Source organism: Drosophila ficusphila, unplaced genomic scaffold (genome assembly GCF_018152265.1).
Source record: "Drosophila ficusphila isolate 14025-0441.05 unplaced genomic scaffold, ASM1815226v1 contig_414, whole genome shotgun sequence".
Taxonomy (NCBI): Eukaryota; Metazoa; Arthropoda; class Insecta; order Diptera; family Drosophilidae; genus Drosophila; species Drosophila ficusphila.
In genome coordinates this window covers 11,309,200-11,323,787 of record NW_025064328.1, presented here as the reverse complement: position 1 = coordinate 11,323,787, position 14,588 = coordinate 11,309,200, and the positions used below count along the sequence as shown (strand labels likewise).

Here is a 14,588-nt window from a genome sequence, read left to right as displayed (position 1 = left end):
CCCGTTTACGTTTGCTGGCCTGCGATTGGTCAGTTCCTTTGTATCCCTAACAAAGGACACCTCCTGCCATTGGCTGTTGCTCCCCACCCGCGCTCTTTCTCCCTCTCTTTCTCTTGTCCCTTGTCCTACTTTGTTGTCGGTATCCTTTTGTTTCTCAACTGCCTGTTGCTGCATTTGTATACTCTTTCTGTGTGTAAGAGAATTTCCGGAACAAGGAGATCGCATCACAGAATAAAATAATATGGGAAACTCAAATAATTATACTTACCGTTAAATTTACATTTATTATATTTACATTTATTTACAATTTACAATTTTTACAACATTGGTATGTAATATTAAGTACTCAAAAGATTTTTAAAATAGAGTGTATAATATTTGTATATTGTATTTGTAATGAAATATCTCTTAATATTGATTGTATTATTATTTTTATGCATATAAACTGAAAAGGACAATCTTAAAGAGTATCCAAACTTTGGTGAGCTACACCAACGCTTTTCCTAAGCTTATTGTTGTCATCGCTCATATTAGGAAAATAGCCGTCCCGCTGTTTATTAGCATTTTCATTTGGCCCAATGTCCTTCGTTTTTCCAGCAGCAAAGCAACAGTTTCCGGGTATAAATAGGTCCTGTTCGACTTCGATTCCATTCAGTTCGTCTTTGATTCGAGTCCTGTGCGTGTTAAATTTATTTATATTGTGAGTGTCAAGTTTGGTTTATATAGCAAAAAGTTCCTGGAAAAATATTTTAAAAAAAGTTAAACAACGAATACCAAATTTATATAATTATTATAATTTTGAAATTAATGTTCTTGGATTATCCTGTGATCTTTATGTATTTTGTACAATGTTTAAAATTTAATGTTAACATTTTTTATAAATTCCCTGTTTTGGTTATCTGTAATTTTATCTGGCAACATGTTTGTTCTGCGACTTTCAACATTTTTGTTGTATGGCAAACATTTAATTTGTTTGCCCGACCATTTCATCATTTCATCGATGAATTAACGTCCATGTTTCCATCATTCTAAATGCATGACAAAATGCAGTTGGAAAATTGGTACACGCGCTGCCAGATCAAGAGATATAGTTAATTTGCGGTATTTAAAATATAATCAAGCAATGCGAGTTAGCAAGCATAAACAATTAGAGGCGCACTTTCCAATTTAAACGGAATTTTGTTGGGGATCAGCTGCGATTCGAGTGCATCCCCCTTTGGATGGATGCTCCCCATGTCGTGCTTCGTCGGGGGATAAGTAATTAGGTAGCTCCATGTTCCGACAACTTGCCAACACATGCCCGAATCGGATTTGTTTAGAGGGAACATTCTAATTGGTTCCGGCTGGGTTTATAAAAGCAGGCCACGAGCCGAAAAGCCCTAGTTATAGGACAAATATTATCGCGGCTGTAATAAGGTGAACCATAGTGATAGAACCCTTTCAGTGGCCAAAGGTCCACTCTAGTGTTTTCCCAGCTGGTAGCTCTTCCAAGCGCTTTTCTTTTCATTTACATTTCCAGCCATCACCAGAAGCCCCACAACATCGGAAGTGCCCAAGTTTCCATTCCATTTATATTGTTCTCTGTCGTTTTTTCTGTTTTTCACCAGCGGTCAGACGGCTGTCGTTCCCATTTGGCATTTCAATTTAGCACAAGTCACCGAAAAATGGAGCTGGCCTAGCGAGAAGTTAAAAGGGATTAAGTCGAAACTCATTGCGAAACGAGGCGCCTGCAGATATATACATATATCGTGTTATAACCCCTGATTGCGGGCGACACAATTGCACAGTCCGATTTTACGTCAGCAAGGGTTAAGCAAGGCGACTATTGCAGCATGGACTTCAAGGAATACCGCCAACGGGGTGAGTACTGTCCCAAATCCGTGGCCATAAAATGCACAGCGGCCGACGCATGTGTGTGTGTGTGTGTGCGTGTGTGTAAATACCGGATGGAAATCCAATCCAATCCAATCCAACGGGGCGTATATTTGATTGGCCCCGGGCGGATTTGACCCTACCGTTTGTCTTCGTTTGATGGCCGTAATTGAATTCACAGACACCAAGAAAATCCCCTCTAACCAGTATTTTCTACTCAACTTTTATTCGCTATTTTCCAACCTATTAAAGCATGCTGGCGCTAATTTTTGCCACACTTCTTCTAAAAATACATTTGCAAGCCAACAAACACCAGTTCTGTTAAATGTAAATTTATTTATTTTTTATTTAACCATGTCGGATACAAATTAACTCAATGAACGTAAGAGCCAGCAGACTGGACGTAAAACTAAATAATCATTTAATGGTATAATAACTAACATGTGCTTTAAAAGGTTAAAGAACTATTTTCATAACAGTTTAATAACAATCTTTTAAGATTGTTTTTTCACAAAAGGTTAGACTGCGCTCTTATCACTAATTTAAACAAATTGTTTTATTCAAACTTTTGAAATGTCCTTGTTTTTAATACAAATCATGTTTTAGGGTTTTTTATTATAAAGAACAATTATTCGATTTTATAATTGTACTAAGAGTGTTGAAATAAATTTCGCTTGCAGGAAAAGAGATGGTGGACTATATAGCCGACTATCTGGAGAACATACGGGAGCGACGCGTTTTTCCAGACGTGAATCCTGGCTATATGCGTCAACTACTGCCGGAATCGGCTCCCATTGAAGGAGAGCCCTGGCCGAAGATCTTCGCGGATGTGGAGAGGATCGTGATGCCGGGAATAACCCACTGGCAATCCCCTCACATGCACGCCTACTTTCCGGCCCTTAACTCGATGCCCTCTCTTTTGGGCGACATGTTGGCAGATGCCATCAACTGCTTGGGATTCACCTGGGCCAGTTCCCCGGCCTGCACCGAACTGGAGATCATAGTGATGAACTGGCTGGGCAAGATGATCGGCCTGCCGGACGCCTTCCTCCACCTGAGTTCCCAGAGTCAGGGAGGCGGAGTTCTGCAAACCACGGCCAGTGAGGCCACTCTCGTCTGTCTGCTGGCAGGACGCACTCGGGCCATCCAGCGGTTCCACGAGCGACATCCTGGCTACCAGGATGCGGAGATCAACGCCCGCTTGGTGGCCTACTGCTCCGATCAGGCGCACTCCAGTGTGGAGAAGGCGGCCCTAATTGGTGAGATTTAACTTTGAACTTTTTTTTTATTTAAAAATTTTGTAGCTTAATATTTTTTAATATTTTGAAAGAAGGCAAAGTTTAATAATAATAATAAATAATTATTTAGTGAATTTTTTTAAATAATCAACGATAACAGCTTAGTGTATAGACATTGACACTAAATTTACCCAAGCTATTTCAATTGAAAATTTAAATTAAAATTTCCTAAATCAAAATTAAATTTCAAAGAAAAATAGTGTCTAGACCATTCACAGATGGAATTAAACTTACAAATTATTTTTCAAAGGTTTTTTTAATCACTTTTATAACCCAGTTGCTATGTGCTTACATTAAATGTTAATATTATTTTAGAAAAAGCCTGTAAATACTGTTTTGTAACCACACTATCTTTTGGTCACTTCCCTCGACCACAGCTTCCTTTATTGTTTAATCCGCTTACGGTTTAAGCCACTCCCCGACTCTTTCCTTTCCGCAGGACTCGTGAGGATGCGGTACATCGAGGCGGACGAGGACCTGGCGATGCGCGGCAAACTGTTGCGCGAGGCCATCGAGGATGACATTAAGCAGGGACTGGTCCCCTTCTGGGTGAGTGGCAGTCTGTCAAAATTAATTGGCCCGCCTTCCGCAGCCAGCTGATTCCTCACTCCTCACTCCTGATTTCCGACTCCTGATTTCCGATCCCCGATTCCCCGACTGGAGACCCCAGATTCGCGTCTCCCACTGGAGCCAATTAATACATGTCAGCACTAAAGTGTCCTGCGGTGGTTTATTTTTATTTTTAGGTCTGCGCCACACTCGGCACCACCGGCAGCTGCAGCTTCGACAACCTGGAGGAGGTGGGTATTTGGGGAGCAATTAACAGACAAATAACAAATTTACTGGCCACCAAAAAAAGGGATACATTTCACAAGATACAAATGGGGTGGTGGTTGAACCATTTAAAAAAGGATTCGCTCACAAGAGTACTTTATATTTGTATCCTTTCTAATCAACTAAGTAAGATTGCCGTAAAGATTAAATAACTATATCACCCGGTTTTTTTTTTAGCATATCACTTTTCAAATCTATAAAATGTATAACACATCAAATTTAATTTAATAAATTAATTATTTATCAAATGCTATAATTGAAATCAAATTTGTTATATATAATTATATTTTTAATGAGCTTCGAATTAGGTAAATTTATTTTTCTTGTTCTAATTATCCATCTACAGTGTGTAATACTTGTTTTTAATTGTTAGCTTAAATGTTAATGTCAATGTAGATTTTTTATATGATAGAAAACCATAATTAATTGCTTGTAAAACATAATCTCGTTCCAGATTGGCTTGGTTTGCGCGGAGCACCACCTGTGGCTCCACGTGGATGCGGCGTACGCGGGAAGTGCGTTCATCTGCCCGGAGTTTCGCACCTGGCTTCGTGGCATCGAACGAGCGGACTCGATGGCCTTCAATCCTTCCAAGTGGCTGATGGTGCACTTCGATGCCACCGCTTTGTGGGTGCGCGACAGCACCGCCGTGCATCGAACCTTCAATGTGGAGCCACTGTATCTGCAGCACGAGAATTCCGGAGTGGCGGTGGACTTTATGCACTGGCAAATACCACTGAGTCGCAGATTTCGGGCTCTAAAAGTGTGGTTCGTCCTGAGATCTTATGGGATAAAAGGACTTCAACGCCACATCCGCGAAGGAGTTCGTTTGGCCCAGAAATTCGAGGCTCTCGTCCTTGCAGATCATCGATTTGAGTTGCCTGCCAAAAGGCACTTGGGATTGGTGGTCTTCCGGATTCGAGGTGACAACGAGATCACCGAGAAGCTGCTGAAGAGGCTGAACCACCGGGGCAACCTGCACTGCATTCCCTCCTCGCTGAAGGGACAGTACGTCATCCGGTTCACCATCACCTCGACGCACACGACCTTGGATGACATTGTCAAGGATTGGATGGAGATCCGGCAGGTGGCCTCCATGGTGCTGGAGGAGATGAACATCACCATCTCGAACCGTGTCTATCTCAAGGGTAAACGCAAGTCCTTCCGCCTCCAGTAGCCGTCACTTCCGTTTCCGTTTCCGTTCCAGTTTCCATTTCCGTTCCTGTTGCTGTTTCCGTTTCCGTTTACGTTCCTGTTTATGTTTTCAAATAGTTAATGCACCCATTATCGTTGGTTTTATTAAGCTAATATAAAATGTAGCTTTGTGTGTGTTTGTATTTTTGATTTACTTGTATTTATTTATAAATATATTCAGTTTTATAAGGCCTTTACTATTGAGGTCTTTTGGGAACTGACAGAGAAGTAAATTCAAATTTCTGGTATGGAGAAGTGCATACCTAAAAAATGTACAAAAAAAAAACATTTAAATAAAATAATTAACCGTAAGTAGAGATAGTTGAAAACGATATAGTTATATTTGAATTATTTTTATGTTAACCCAAAATAAAGTTGAAAAGCACTTTTTTTAAGCTTGAATTGTAAAAAATAAAAGATTTTTAGTTTTGCTATTGTACTACTTACTGTTCTACCGTTTTTTTCCGTTTCAATCCAAGACCTAAGAACCTTACGATCTTATATTCAAAACCGCAGAAACCAAAGAGAAGAACGAAGCTTTCGGGTCGAGTCTTCTGCTCTCGAATTCTCCGCTTTCCCCCAAAGTGGTAAACGGTTCCTTTGCGGCTATTTTCGATGCGGATGAGTTCCTGGCCAAAACCTACGCCGGTGTTCGAATTGCGGTGAGTACATGTGGATTATTAGAGCATCCGGAAATTCGACTTGTGATTTTCCAGCACCAGGAATCCCCTTCGATGCGCCGACGAGTGAGGGGCATCCTCATGTCCGGCAAACAGTTTTCTCTAGATTCTCACATGGACGTGGTGGTGCAGACGACTTTGGATGCCGGCAGTGGTGCAACTCGGACCAGCTCCACCAACTCCTATGGCCACACCACATCTGCGGCCCAGGAAAATTCGGAGAGGCAGGCGAGCATCCAGGAGGACAACGAGGAGTCGCCGGAAGGTATGAAGCCCAGGTAGTGTAGTCCGCCCTTTAGATCTATCGCTAGTGCTAGTGTGCAATTAATAAAAAACCTCAGCTTTATCAGATCAGTGATGCATATCGGCGATTTCATGTTTTTGCTGCTTGTACTTTTATAAAAATATTTGTTATTTATTTGTGTTATTTATTTGTTTAAATAAATCATAATAATAAATAAATCAAATAAATTTGATTTAATTGATTAAAACTTATAAGTCAATATGTACATTTTGTTAGTTTCTAAAAGGCTGAAAATATTCTTAAAAAAAATAATGTTTTTTGAAGTTTTTGAAGAGTACAGGATTTTACATTATTTTCATATAAATAAAAGTAAATAAGTAATAAAGTAATTATTATTGTGCATTTATTACATTACATGAAATAAGCCGACGTTAATCACTGATCAGGATTTTAGTTACCGCTGCTAACCATTTCAGTAATACGTTGTCCATTTCTAGAAATTGAATTGCTGTCACTGTGCAGGAGCCATAATGTACCCACTCCCGACCACGCCCACTCCCTGTCCACGCCCAGTCGCAGTTGCAGCTCCACCTCCCACTCCCACTCGCTTACCCACTCCTTAACCCACTCCCTGACCCACTCCCCCTTGCACTCCCCTCCCGCCAACCAATTTCGACCCATTGCCCTGTGCGGAATGACCAGTCAGTATCCCCCAGCGATGCCCTTTTCCACACCGCTTCCCAATCGAGATGTCACCGTTTCGGTGGACAGCCTACTGACCCCGGTGACCTCGAGTAACCTCTACCACGGTAAGCGATTCCTGGAGCCCCTCGAGAGCCTCGCCCAGAGCAGTGCGTCCTTCAGCAGCAGCATCTTCCGCCTGCCGACGCCTTTGGCCACGCCCACCCGGGAAACGCCGGAGGATCCGGACTGGCCGGCCAAGACCTTCAGCCAACTGCTGCTGGAGCGCTACTCCTCGCAGACGCAGTCCTTGGGACGCAGTTCCTCGACGGAGAGCAGCAGCTTCAGCGGCGGTGCCACGCCCACGCCCACGCCCCTGAGCAGCCTCGATGAACTGGTGACCCCGCTGCTGCTCTCCTTCGCCTCCCCCACCTCGCAGCCCATGCTCTCCGCCCACGGAAACGGGGAGGGGCAGCGGGAGGGGGCCAGCGACTCGGATGCCACCGTTTGCTCGGCGAACTCCTCGATGGAATCCCTATAGTTCTTAGTTAATAACACTCTGTTAACCTGTGTTCCTAAGTTTTATTTAGCCAAGATTATACTCTTATTACACCCATTATTCTTAAAGGTCATTTCTCGCCTATAACCAAAGATAAGTTGAAGGTCCCAGCGATATTTCAGTTTCATTGTACATACATATATCTTAAATGTACGAGTGTGAGTGTGATTGGGGAAGGAAAGGACAAGTCATCCAACGCTGCTGTGCAATCAATCAATAATGCAATCAATCGTAGTACCAATCAATGTTGAGCCGAGTGTTGTATCCATATAATATGCATGCCTATATATTTATTTCCTACTGTAAGATAAGTGCTTAGTGGTCAACCAGTTCTAATGGTTCCATCGGAACCAGTTAACCAAAACAGTCCAAAACTAACCGGCTTACTTATATCCATGTTTAACCGATTTTAATGTGATTAAAGTTTCAATGTTCAAGTTAAACATAACCCAAGATTTTTTTTCTTAAAGGGGAGTTCAAATATGTACATCTTTTTTCGGCTTGAAACCATTTAAGTATGCTTTAAAAAGTTCATTGTATTTTGAGTATAATTTTTGATACCTTTTCAATAGGTTTACGATCTTAGGCAACAATACTTCTCTTATAATAAATCCCACATAAAAAACATACTATTTTTATGGGAAATAAATTTAATCATAAGGTTTTTGGAGGCTCAGGTTGTAAGGACATGTTTTCTATACCATAGACTGGTTTGGCTGTCGGAAGGCTTATTCTTCTTTTGATTTTTCTCAGTCCATCGTGTTTCATGATTAGAGTAAAAGTCTGTCTTCGCCAACACCTTCCTCTGTGTTCGACTCTTTGCTAGTTTCTAACGTCTTAACTTCCACGGCTTCGTCATCATCAGTCGTTTGAACCCAGGTGCCCTGTACAGGTGCCCTCGTGGAGGTAGTCGCCCTGGATGCTATCCGGTAGATAATTTGCGCATAGAAGGTCAATAGGAAGATGATGATGAAGTCGTGGAAGAGGATGAGTGATGCCAGCAAGTGATCATTGAGTCGCATTTCGGCAAAGCGCCCACCATTGATGGTCTGTGCATGGTACATCACAAACTAATAGGGAAAAATAGTTTATAGATTAACCAAAAAGAGCAAGAAACCAATTACCAATAGGACAATGATGCTGATGAAGATCTGGAAGACCACAAAGGAGTAGGGCATATCGAGTAGAACGTGCATCATGACAAAAAAGACGGTGACGATGAGGAAAATGAAGGCCAGCACAAACAGAATCACCACGTCCAAAGTGAGATCGTGCTAGGGGAAATATTTATATTATTTTTTATATATTATAAAAAAAAAAGTAAAATATTTACTGGTATAATAGATCCTAGCAGCACGAAGAGAAAGACAAGTAGCACACAGATGAAAAACCACATTATTAGATCTTCCCAACGACTTCGAGCCGCCAGTGCAAATATACCTATGATCACGAACTCAACCTATCCAATGGAATCGAAATGGGAGATCGGAGCAGAATCTGTTCGCCAGTTACTCACTATCAGCAGGGTGAGAAGCCAATTGAGTCCTATGATAAAGCGGATCTTCTCGAAGAATATAAACAGCGTGACCAGCAGCATTGCCACGGAAAAGAAGATCACGCTGATCCAGTAATGTTCTATGAAAACCTGCCTTATGTCGTCTCTAAGGGGAGGGGGTTATTCTGGCACCTCCACGGTGTAATCTCAACTCACATTAGGCAGACCAGAAGCCATTGCAGCAGGGCCAAAACCATCCAAGCTATGGTCACCATGTAGACCGTGCAGGCAAACTTCCGGCGGGCCCGCCGATAAGCCCGAATTCTCTGGCGCCGGTCTTCCATGGCTTTGTGGGCGTCGTCGTGGGCATGGGCGTGGCCCGGATTAAGTGTTAAGGGGTGAAGAAAACAGAAACAAACGAGAAGAGGAACAATTTTAGATAAACTTCAAACAAGGTGGTATATTCTTATTTAAGATTTAAATATCTACAACTACTATTTATTTCTTGGAAACTTGTATTAAAAATCTATAACAAAAAAATTTGTTGAGATATTCTTCACTGTAACTTTTCTGTCAGTAAAATTTAATAAAAAAAATAAATAAAAAAAAATGTCTGCCAGATCAAGAAAATGTAAATTTCATTTTGTTTAGAAAGAGATGGCAAACTAAAATAAGCAAAAACAGAAAAAAATATTTTTTTAAAAAGGTTCCTATAAAAGGACTTTTAAATGTATTAGGTAAGTAAATAAATGAATTTAATATGATGGGTAAAGCTATAATATATTTAAATTAACCATTGCATTTAGTGTCAAACGACATATGATATCGCTTAGAAGAGCACTTAAGAAATTTTTTAAACTGAAAGTAAATCTTTTGGCTTTCTTTCAAGTATTTTTAAGGTATAAAGTATTTTTCTTAAGGTTTTATGTTTACTATATTTAGTTTACTATATATAAGTGTTTTTCAAAAGGCTTCAAGGCCATCATATAATACCAAGGATAGCAGGTCTTATAAAAACCGCAACAGTGATTTCAAACAAACTCTTCCGAAAGGTAATTATTACCCGGAATACATTTCCATTCGCGACCACGATGGCGGTTGGAATAGTTGGCACTGGTTTTTCTGATAGATATTCTATGTTTTTATCTCAAATTCAAATGTGAATTGAAACAAGTCAATCCAGATCCAGTCCCAGTTCCAGGCCCAGTGCATCTGTACATATGTTGCGTGACGATCCGTTGCCGCAGAAGACAAATGTGTGGCCCACGTACAGGGTGACCATTATAATGCTCCTTCTCGGCCAGGTTCAGGTGGCAGTGGCCATGGAGATGTAAGTAGAGGTCGACGTTGAGCATCGTGGACTTCTTATAGGTCCCTCTTCTCCTTAGAAAACCCCTGAAAAAATTTCTAGCGGAGCGCTACTACCTCAGCCTGATCCAGTTCTTCATCAGCTTTCTGTCCATTCAACTCTACGGATTCTTCTACAGCATTATAGTTAAGAAGCCCGTGTGGGCTCGAGTCATGGCGGGTCTTTGGACGGTAAGTATACTATTCAATAACACTGGCGAAAATGATTTCTTATATCTTATATCCAGTACGAGGTGAACACAATGTCCATCATGAAACCGGCAAAGAGAGCACCACACATGTGCCTCATCATGTCCTTCTTCCTCACCATCGTCATAATGATCATTGGTGTTATATACGGGAATAAGGCAACTAACCATCGAAAAGGACTCTTTGTATGTTATGCATTGGGATCCGTACCACTTTTATTTTCTCTATCACCTTAACCTTTTTAGACTTCCAGGAGCAAGGTGATCCTGTGGAGCGAGCGAATATTTGTACTCACTTGTTTTGGCATCATCGTGTGCGCCGAAATGAGGCGGGTTGCCATCGAGTTTCCCACCCTGCTTGTTTACACCCTGATCTCGAATGTGGTACGTAATTATATTAAAGATTTCTTAGATAAAACCAAAGAACCTAATACAATTTAGTACGGAACTATTATTATAAATTTCGTACACATTTGAAAGTGTTAAAATTGAAAGAGAGAAAGTAATTGCAATCTCTTTCCCCAGTTCGTCATTATATTCGCCGCCTCGATGCGAAGGCCGGACTTCTTCCGTCCGGATTCAAGCGGCGATCACATTTTGATCGGCCAACTGTACTACCTCAACGCCTTCGCTCTGTACATGGGATACGTGTGGACGACGTCCTCGTTCCTGGAGCTGATGGAATGGGACGTGTCGGCTGTGGGTATAATCAAGTCCCTATTTTACAAGAAAGACGTCCAATGAGTGCGACGCATGCGCGGACTATCGGAACAGCTGGGACGGAATGTTTACGCGAGGTGAGGCTAACTCATCTCTGGTGCGGCAGTTGCTCAGTGCCTCGTCGTCGATGGGGCAAGTTTGTCAGGGTTACGCGACTCTGGTCGTTTCGGTTCGATTCGGTTTGCCGGAAAATCGATAGCTGTTTTCTTGGCACGCGCAATTTACCCATTGTCGCTAAATGTAAATAAATGGATTTCTTTGTGAAACGTTTCGACAATACTCCGATGGATTTCCTGGGACTGGTTAAAGTGTAGGTGGCATGATGTATTTTCAATTGGATGACATACAAGTATATATAATTGTACATTTGCAATACACATTCATGTTGACCTCTGGTCGCGGCTACAATACGTAAAAATGTTACGATTTAACATTAAGTTTTAATAATTACATTCTGGTTAAATATATATGCTAGACGCAATTTTAGTAAGTTATCCCTTTGATTTTCCTTCATTATCTCTCTCTGATTGCGCGAAAAGACCAGAAATTGAGGTTCCCGTCCTAAATATGGTTGTTTGGTCCTTTTCCATTCCGTATCCGTGGGGTTGCCTCACTTCCACAAAGGTTTTTAGTGCGGCGGTGCTTGGGTGACGGCCTTAGTTCCTCCACCACTGCTGCTATCACTGCTAGATGGCCAAACGGACACTAGAAAGGGAAATCGCATTGTTTAGTGTTTGGTAGATTCATAAATGTATTTCTATAGTTATATGCCTAAAAACTTTGAAGTATATGAGTCACGGCAATGAAATTCTAAACGAATAAAAACTGATATTTGCAGTAGATCTGACAATGATTAAAAACTGGTCAAAATTCATGAATAACAAACTTCCCTTTGAAATTTGTGCATACAATTTTTCTCTAAAACTTTTTTTGTTAAAGACCCAGATACTCACTGAAATTTTAAATTTAAATTTATAAATACGAATATCTTCAAGTAATAAGAAACCTAAAGCGATTCAATCTCTCCCTGTAGTTGCGTTTCCTACACTTCTAAAACCAAAAATGTTTAACAATCTACACACGTACACATCGAGGTTCTAATCTGCACACATTATAGACTAAACAAATATAATGATAATTAACACTTAGGACAGCCACAATAACAACAATTACCTTTAGAGTTTTAGAGTTGCTTAGCTTAAAAATATAATATACAATTATAAGTGTATATAGTAGGAGCCGGGTCCACGTTAAGAAACGTGACTAACGATTAATCTGAACCTTAACTTTGCTGTATGGTGAAACGGAATTGCATTTTTGATTGATTGTTTTTTGCTGGCTTTGCTTTTGTTTTTCAGAGTGTGTGATTAATTGTATCAATTGAAAAGCGACACTGCAAGTAAACAGAAATTCACAAAACGAGTTGTCATCAGTATGGGTACGAGTATCTGTTATTGGATTAGTTAGCTGTTGGCCACATGGATTAGTTGCTAGAGAGCCGAAACCACAGGTTGAGCAAGATTAGGTTAGGGCGTTTGCAGGGCGTCGACTTGTGCTGTTGCTATACATACTTATGCAAACGAGTATACCAAAACCAAACCAGCCACCTAGCTACACTACTGATCTTTAGCCTGATCGAGAGCAAAAACCGCAACCAGAAGCCCCAGAAAGCAGAAGCATAACTCGGTCTAGAACCGGCCAACTCACCCAGGACAATGATGAGCAGCACGACGGCGATCACGCCCAGGATGATCATCATCTTCATGTTGGCCCACCATTGCTTGCGCTTCAGCTTGCCGGCCTGCTGCTCGAACTGGGAGGCTCCCTGCTCCAGTTGGTCCGCCCGCTCTCCGAGTTCCGATAGCTTCTGGTCGCGCTCCAGGACCTTCTCCACGTTCACCCGCATGATCCCGACCACCTCGTCCACCTTGGCCTGGGTCTGCTGCAGTCGCTTCTGGGCCGCATTGTTGTTACTGATTTGGTGGTCATGGTATTGGTTGTAGTGGTTGTCGTTCGCGTTCGGCGGTGGCGGAAGTACGGGAAAACTATACAATATTATGTGTTTTTGGGGGATGCTTACACTTATAAAGAGTAGCAAGTCAGGGAACTGCAGCGTACAAAAGCAAGTGGGCTTGAGGGAAATATATCATCTATTTATACTCTCTCTCTCTGTTGCAAACGACGAAATAAGCAGATAAGAAGTTCTATGGATATCAAACATTCTTGAACATTATAAATATGTTTTTTTTACTATGATACACTTAAAACCGCTTTTTGCTTTACAAATTACTTAAAAGTTTTCAAAGTACAAAAGATTTCGATTAACATCTAGGTAGATGTAAAGGATTTAATAACTGAAATATATATTCAGCAGTTCCTAAGTACTTTTAAATAAAGTCTTATAAATTATGTTATTTCCGTTCTAACGGTAAACTATATATAAAATTGTTTGATAGGAGACTATTCTGTTTTTAAAGCTTTTAAAATTCCTATAGTTTAAATAATAATTTGAAGTAAAATAGTTATAGAAAAAAACTTTTGTATTTAACAACTTTTATAGGTACCGGTCTGGGGCATTCCAAAATTGGAATTTGAACCATAACTTAAGACCTATTTCCGGTTTGCTTTCCCCTAATTGAGTCAAATGACGTCACTTGATGGGGGATTTTCCTTTGCTTTTGTGCGCTGAGCCTGTTGATTCGATGGATTTCCACCACTTACTCGTTGTTGTTGGATCCGGAGGGGGGGGGGGCTTCGTTGTTCTCCATTGTGTGGCTAAATAGGGAAAAAGGAACCGAAGAAAGGCCGTTAATCGCAGTTTTATTAGTTGGAGTGCAATATCTCCGAAATACACACACCCGAAAGTACGCAGATTACAAGTCCAAAAAAAGAAAGAAAACAAACCGCAGCACACACCTTATCTATTTGGCCTATGAATCACTCGATTTAGAGAAATGCCATCACCATCGGGGCGAAAAAAGAACTTGTTGCATGCCGCGTATGCCAACAAACCGTGTTTATATGCTTGGAAAAACATCCCCCGGCCACCCACCACCCCCCGCACACTCACCTTGACAATGTTTATTAGAATACTGCTGTGTATTTCAGATTTTCCACGCAAAATATGCGGCTGCTTTTAAATAGCACAATTTTTTTTTATAAATATCAACTTGTGATCAGTGTGACCGTTGAAATATTAGAGCTGACACAAGCAGCAATTTGTATTCGATACTATCGTTTGGCCAATAAATTTGAACATCCGACGGTATATGAATAAAATTTATCGTACATTAAACTAATCATGTAAATCATTGGCTTTTATAAAATTATTATTGAGTTAAGACTGCCGGTGATAAAAACATCTTTATCTTCGTTTTAAAGATTCCCAATTATTTATTTAAAAATAAAATAATTTTATTTCTTAATAAACAAACCACCACGATCGCATGAAAAAA

General features: G+C 40.8%; 4 protein-coding genes across 9 annotated transcripts; 2 read left to right on the top strand and 2 right to left on the bottom strand.

Annotated features, from left to right (window-relative positions):
• Window positions 1–680: 680 nt before the first annotated feature.
• Window positions 681–7,798, top strand: LOC108096849 (histidine decarboxylase). 3 transcript variants are annotated; one of them, XM_017198764.2, is made up of 9 exons: window positions 681–700; window positions 1,608–1,860; window positions 2,553–3,131; window positions 3,610–3,719; window positions 3,917–3,970; window positions 4,459–5,152; window positions 5,715–5,860; window positions 5,915–6,143; window positions 6,620–7,798. In XM_017198764.2, exons 2-9 carry the CDS (start codon window positions 1,833–1,835, stop codon window positions 7,342–7,344), a joined length of 2,565 nt encoding a protein of 854 aa, XP_017054253.1. In that variant the 5' UTR covers window positions 681–700; window positions 1,608–1,832; the 3' UTR covers window positions 7,345–7,798. The 3 variants fall into 3 exon arrangements, with proteins under 3 accessions (XP_017054253.1, XP_043064136.1, XP_017054252.1); XM_043208201.1 differs by having other exon boundaries at window positions 682–700; window positions 5,915–6,156; window positions 6,620–6,708; XM_017198763.2 differs by lacking the exon at window positions 681–700 and adding an exon at window positions 1,381–1,416.
• A 196-nt stretch (window positions 7,799–7,994) lies between these two features.
• LOC108096565 lies at window positions 7,995–9,385 on the bottom strand. Its single transcript, XM_017198259.2, has 5 exons — window positions 9,074–9,385; window positions 8,879–9,023; window positions 8,696–8,821; window positions 8,487–8,636; window positions 7,995–8,432 (listed from the first exon to the last, which is right to left on the bottom strand). The coding sequence occupies exons 1-5, from the start codon at window positions 9,199–9,201 to the stop codon at window positions 8,133–8,135; spliced, it is 849 nt and encodes a 282-aa protein (XP_017053748.1). The 5' UTR covers window positions 9,202–9,385; the 3' UTR covers window positions 7,995–8,132.
• A 159-nt stretch (window positions 9,386–9,544) lies between these two features.
• LOC108096852 lies at window positions 9,545–11,412 on the top strand. 2 transcript variants are annotated; one of them, XM_017198768.2, is made up of 5 exons: window positions 9,545–10,187; window positions 10,246–10,396; window positions 10,453–10,599; window positions 10,668–10,797; window positions 10,939–11,412. In XM_017198768.2, exons 1-5 carry the CDS (start codon window positions 10,078–10,080, stop codon window positions 11,379–11,381), a joined length of 981 nt encoding a protein of 326 aa, XP_017054257.1. In that variant the 5' UTR covers window positions 9,545–10,077; the 3' UTR covers window positions 11,382–11,412. The 2 variants fall into 2 exon arrangements, with proteins under 2 accessions (XP_017054257.1, XP_017054258.1); XM_017198769.2 differs by having other exon boundaries at window positions 9,957–10,187; window positions 10,660–10,797; window positions 10,939–11,264.
• A 24-nt stretch (window positions 11,413–11,436) lies between these two features.
• On the bottom strand, window positions 11,437–14,341 carry LOC108096853 (synaptobrevin). 3 transcript variants are annotated; one of them, XR_001771737.2, is made up of 5 exons: window positions 14,204–14,341; window positions 13,855–13,908; window positions 12,841–13,178; window positions 12,307–12,526; window positions 11,437–11,838 (listed from the first exon to the last, which is right to left on the bottom strand). XR_001771737.2 is itself a non-coding variant. In XM_017198771.2 (4 exons), exons 2-4 carry the CDS (start codon window positions 13,899–13,901, stop codon window positions 11,762–11,764), a joined length of 462 nt encoding a protein of 153 aa, XP_017054260.2. In that variant the 5' UTR covers window positions 13,902–13,908; window positions 14,204–14,340; the 3' UTR covers window positions 11,437–11,761. The 3 variants fall into 3 exon arrangements, 2 of the variants coding, with proteins under 2 accessions (XP_017054260.2, XP_017054261.2); XM_017198771.2 differs by lacking the exon at window positions 12,307–12,526 and having other exon boundaries at window positions 14,204–14,340; XM_017198772.2 differs by lacking the exon at window positions 12,307–12,526 and having other exon boundaries at window positions 12,841–13,106; window positions 14,204–14,340.
• Window positions 14,342–14,588: the final 247 nt, after the last annotated feature.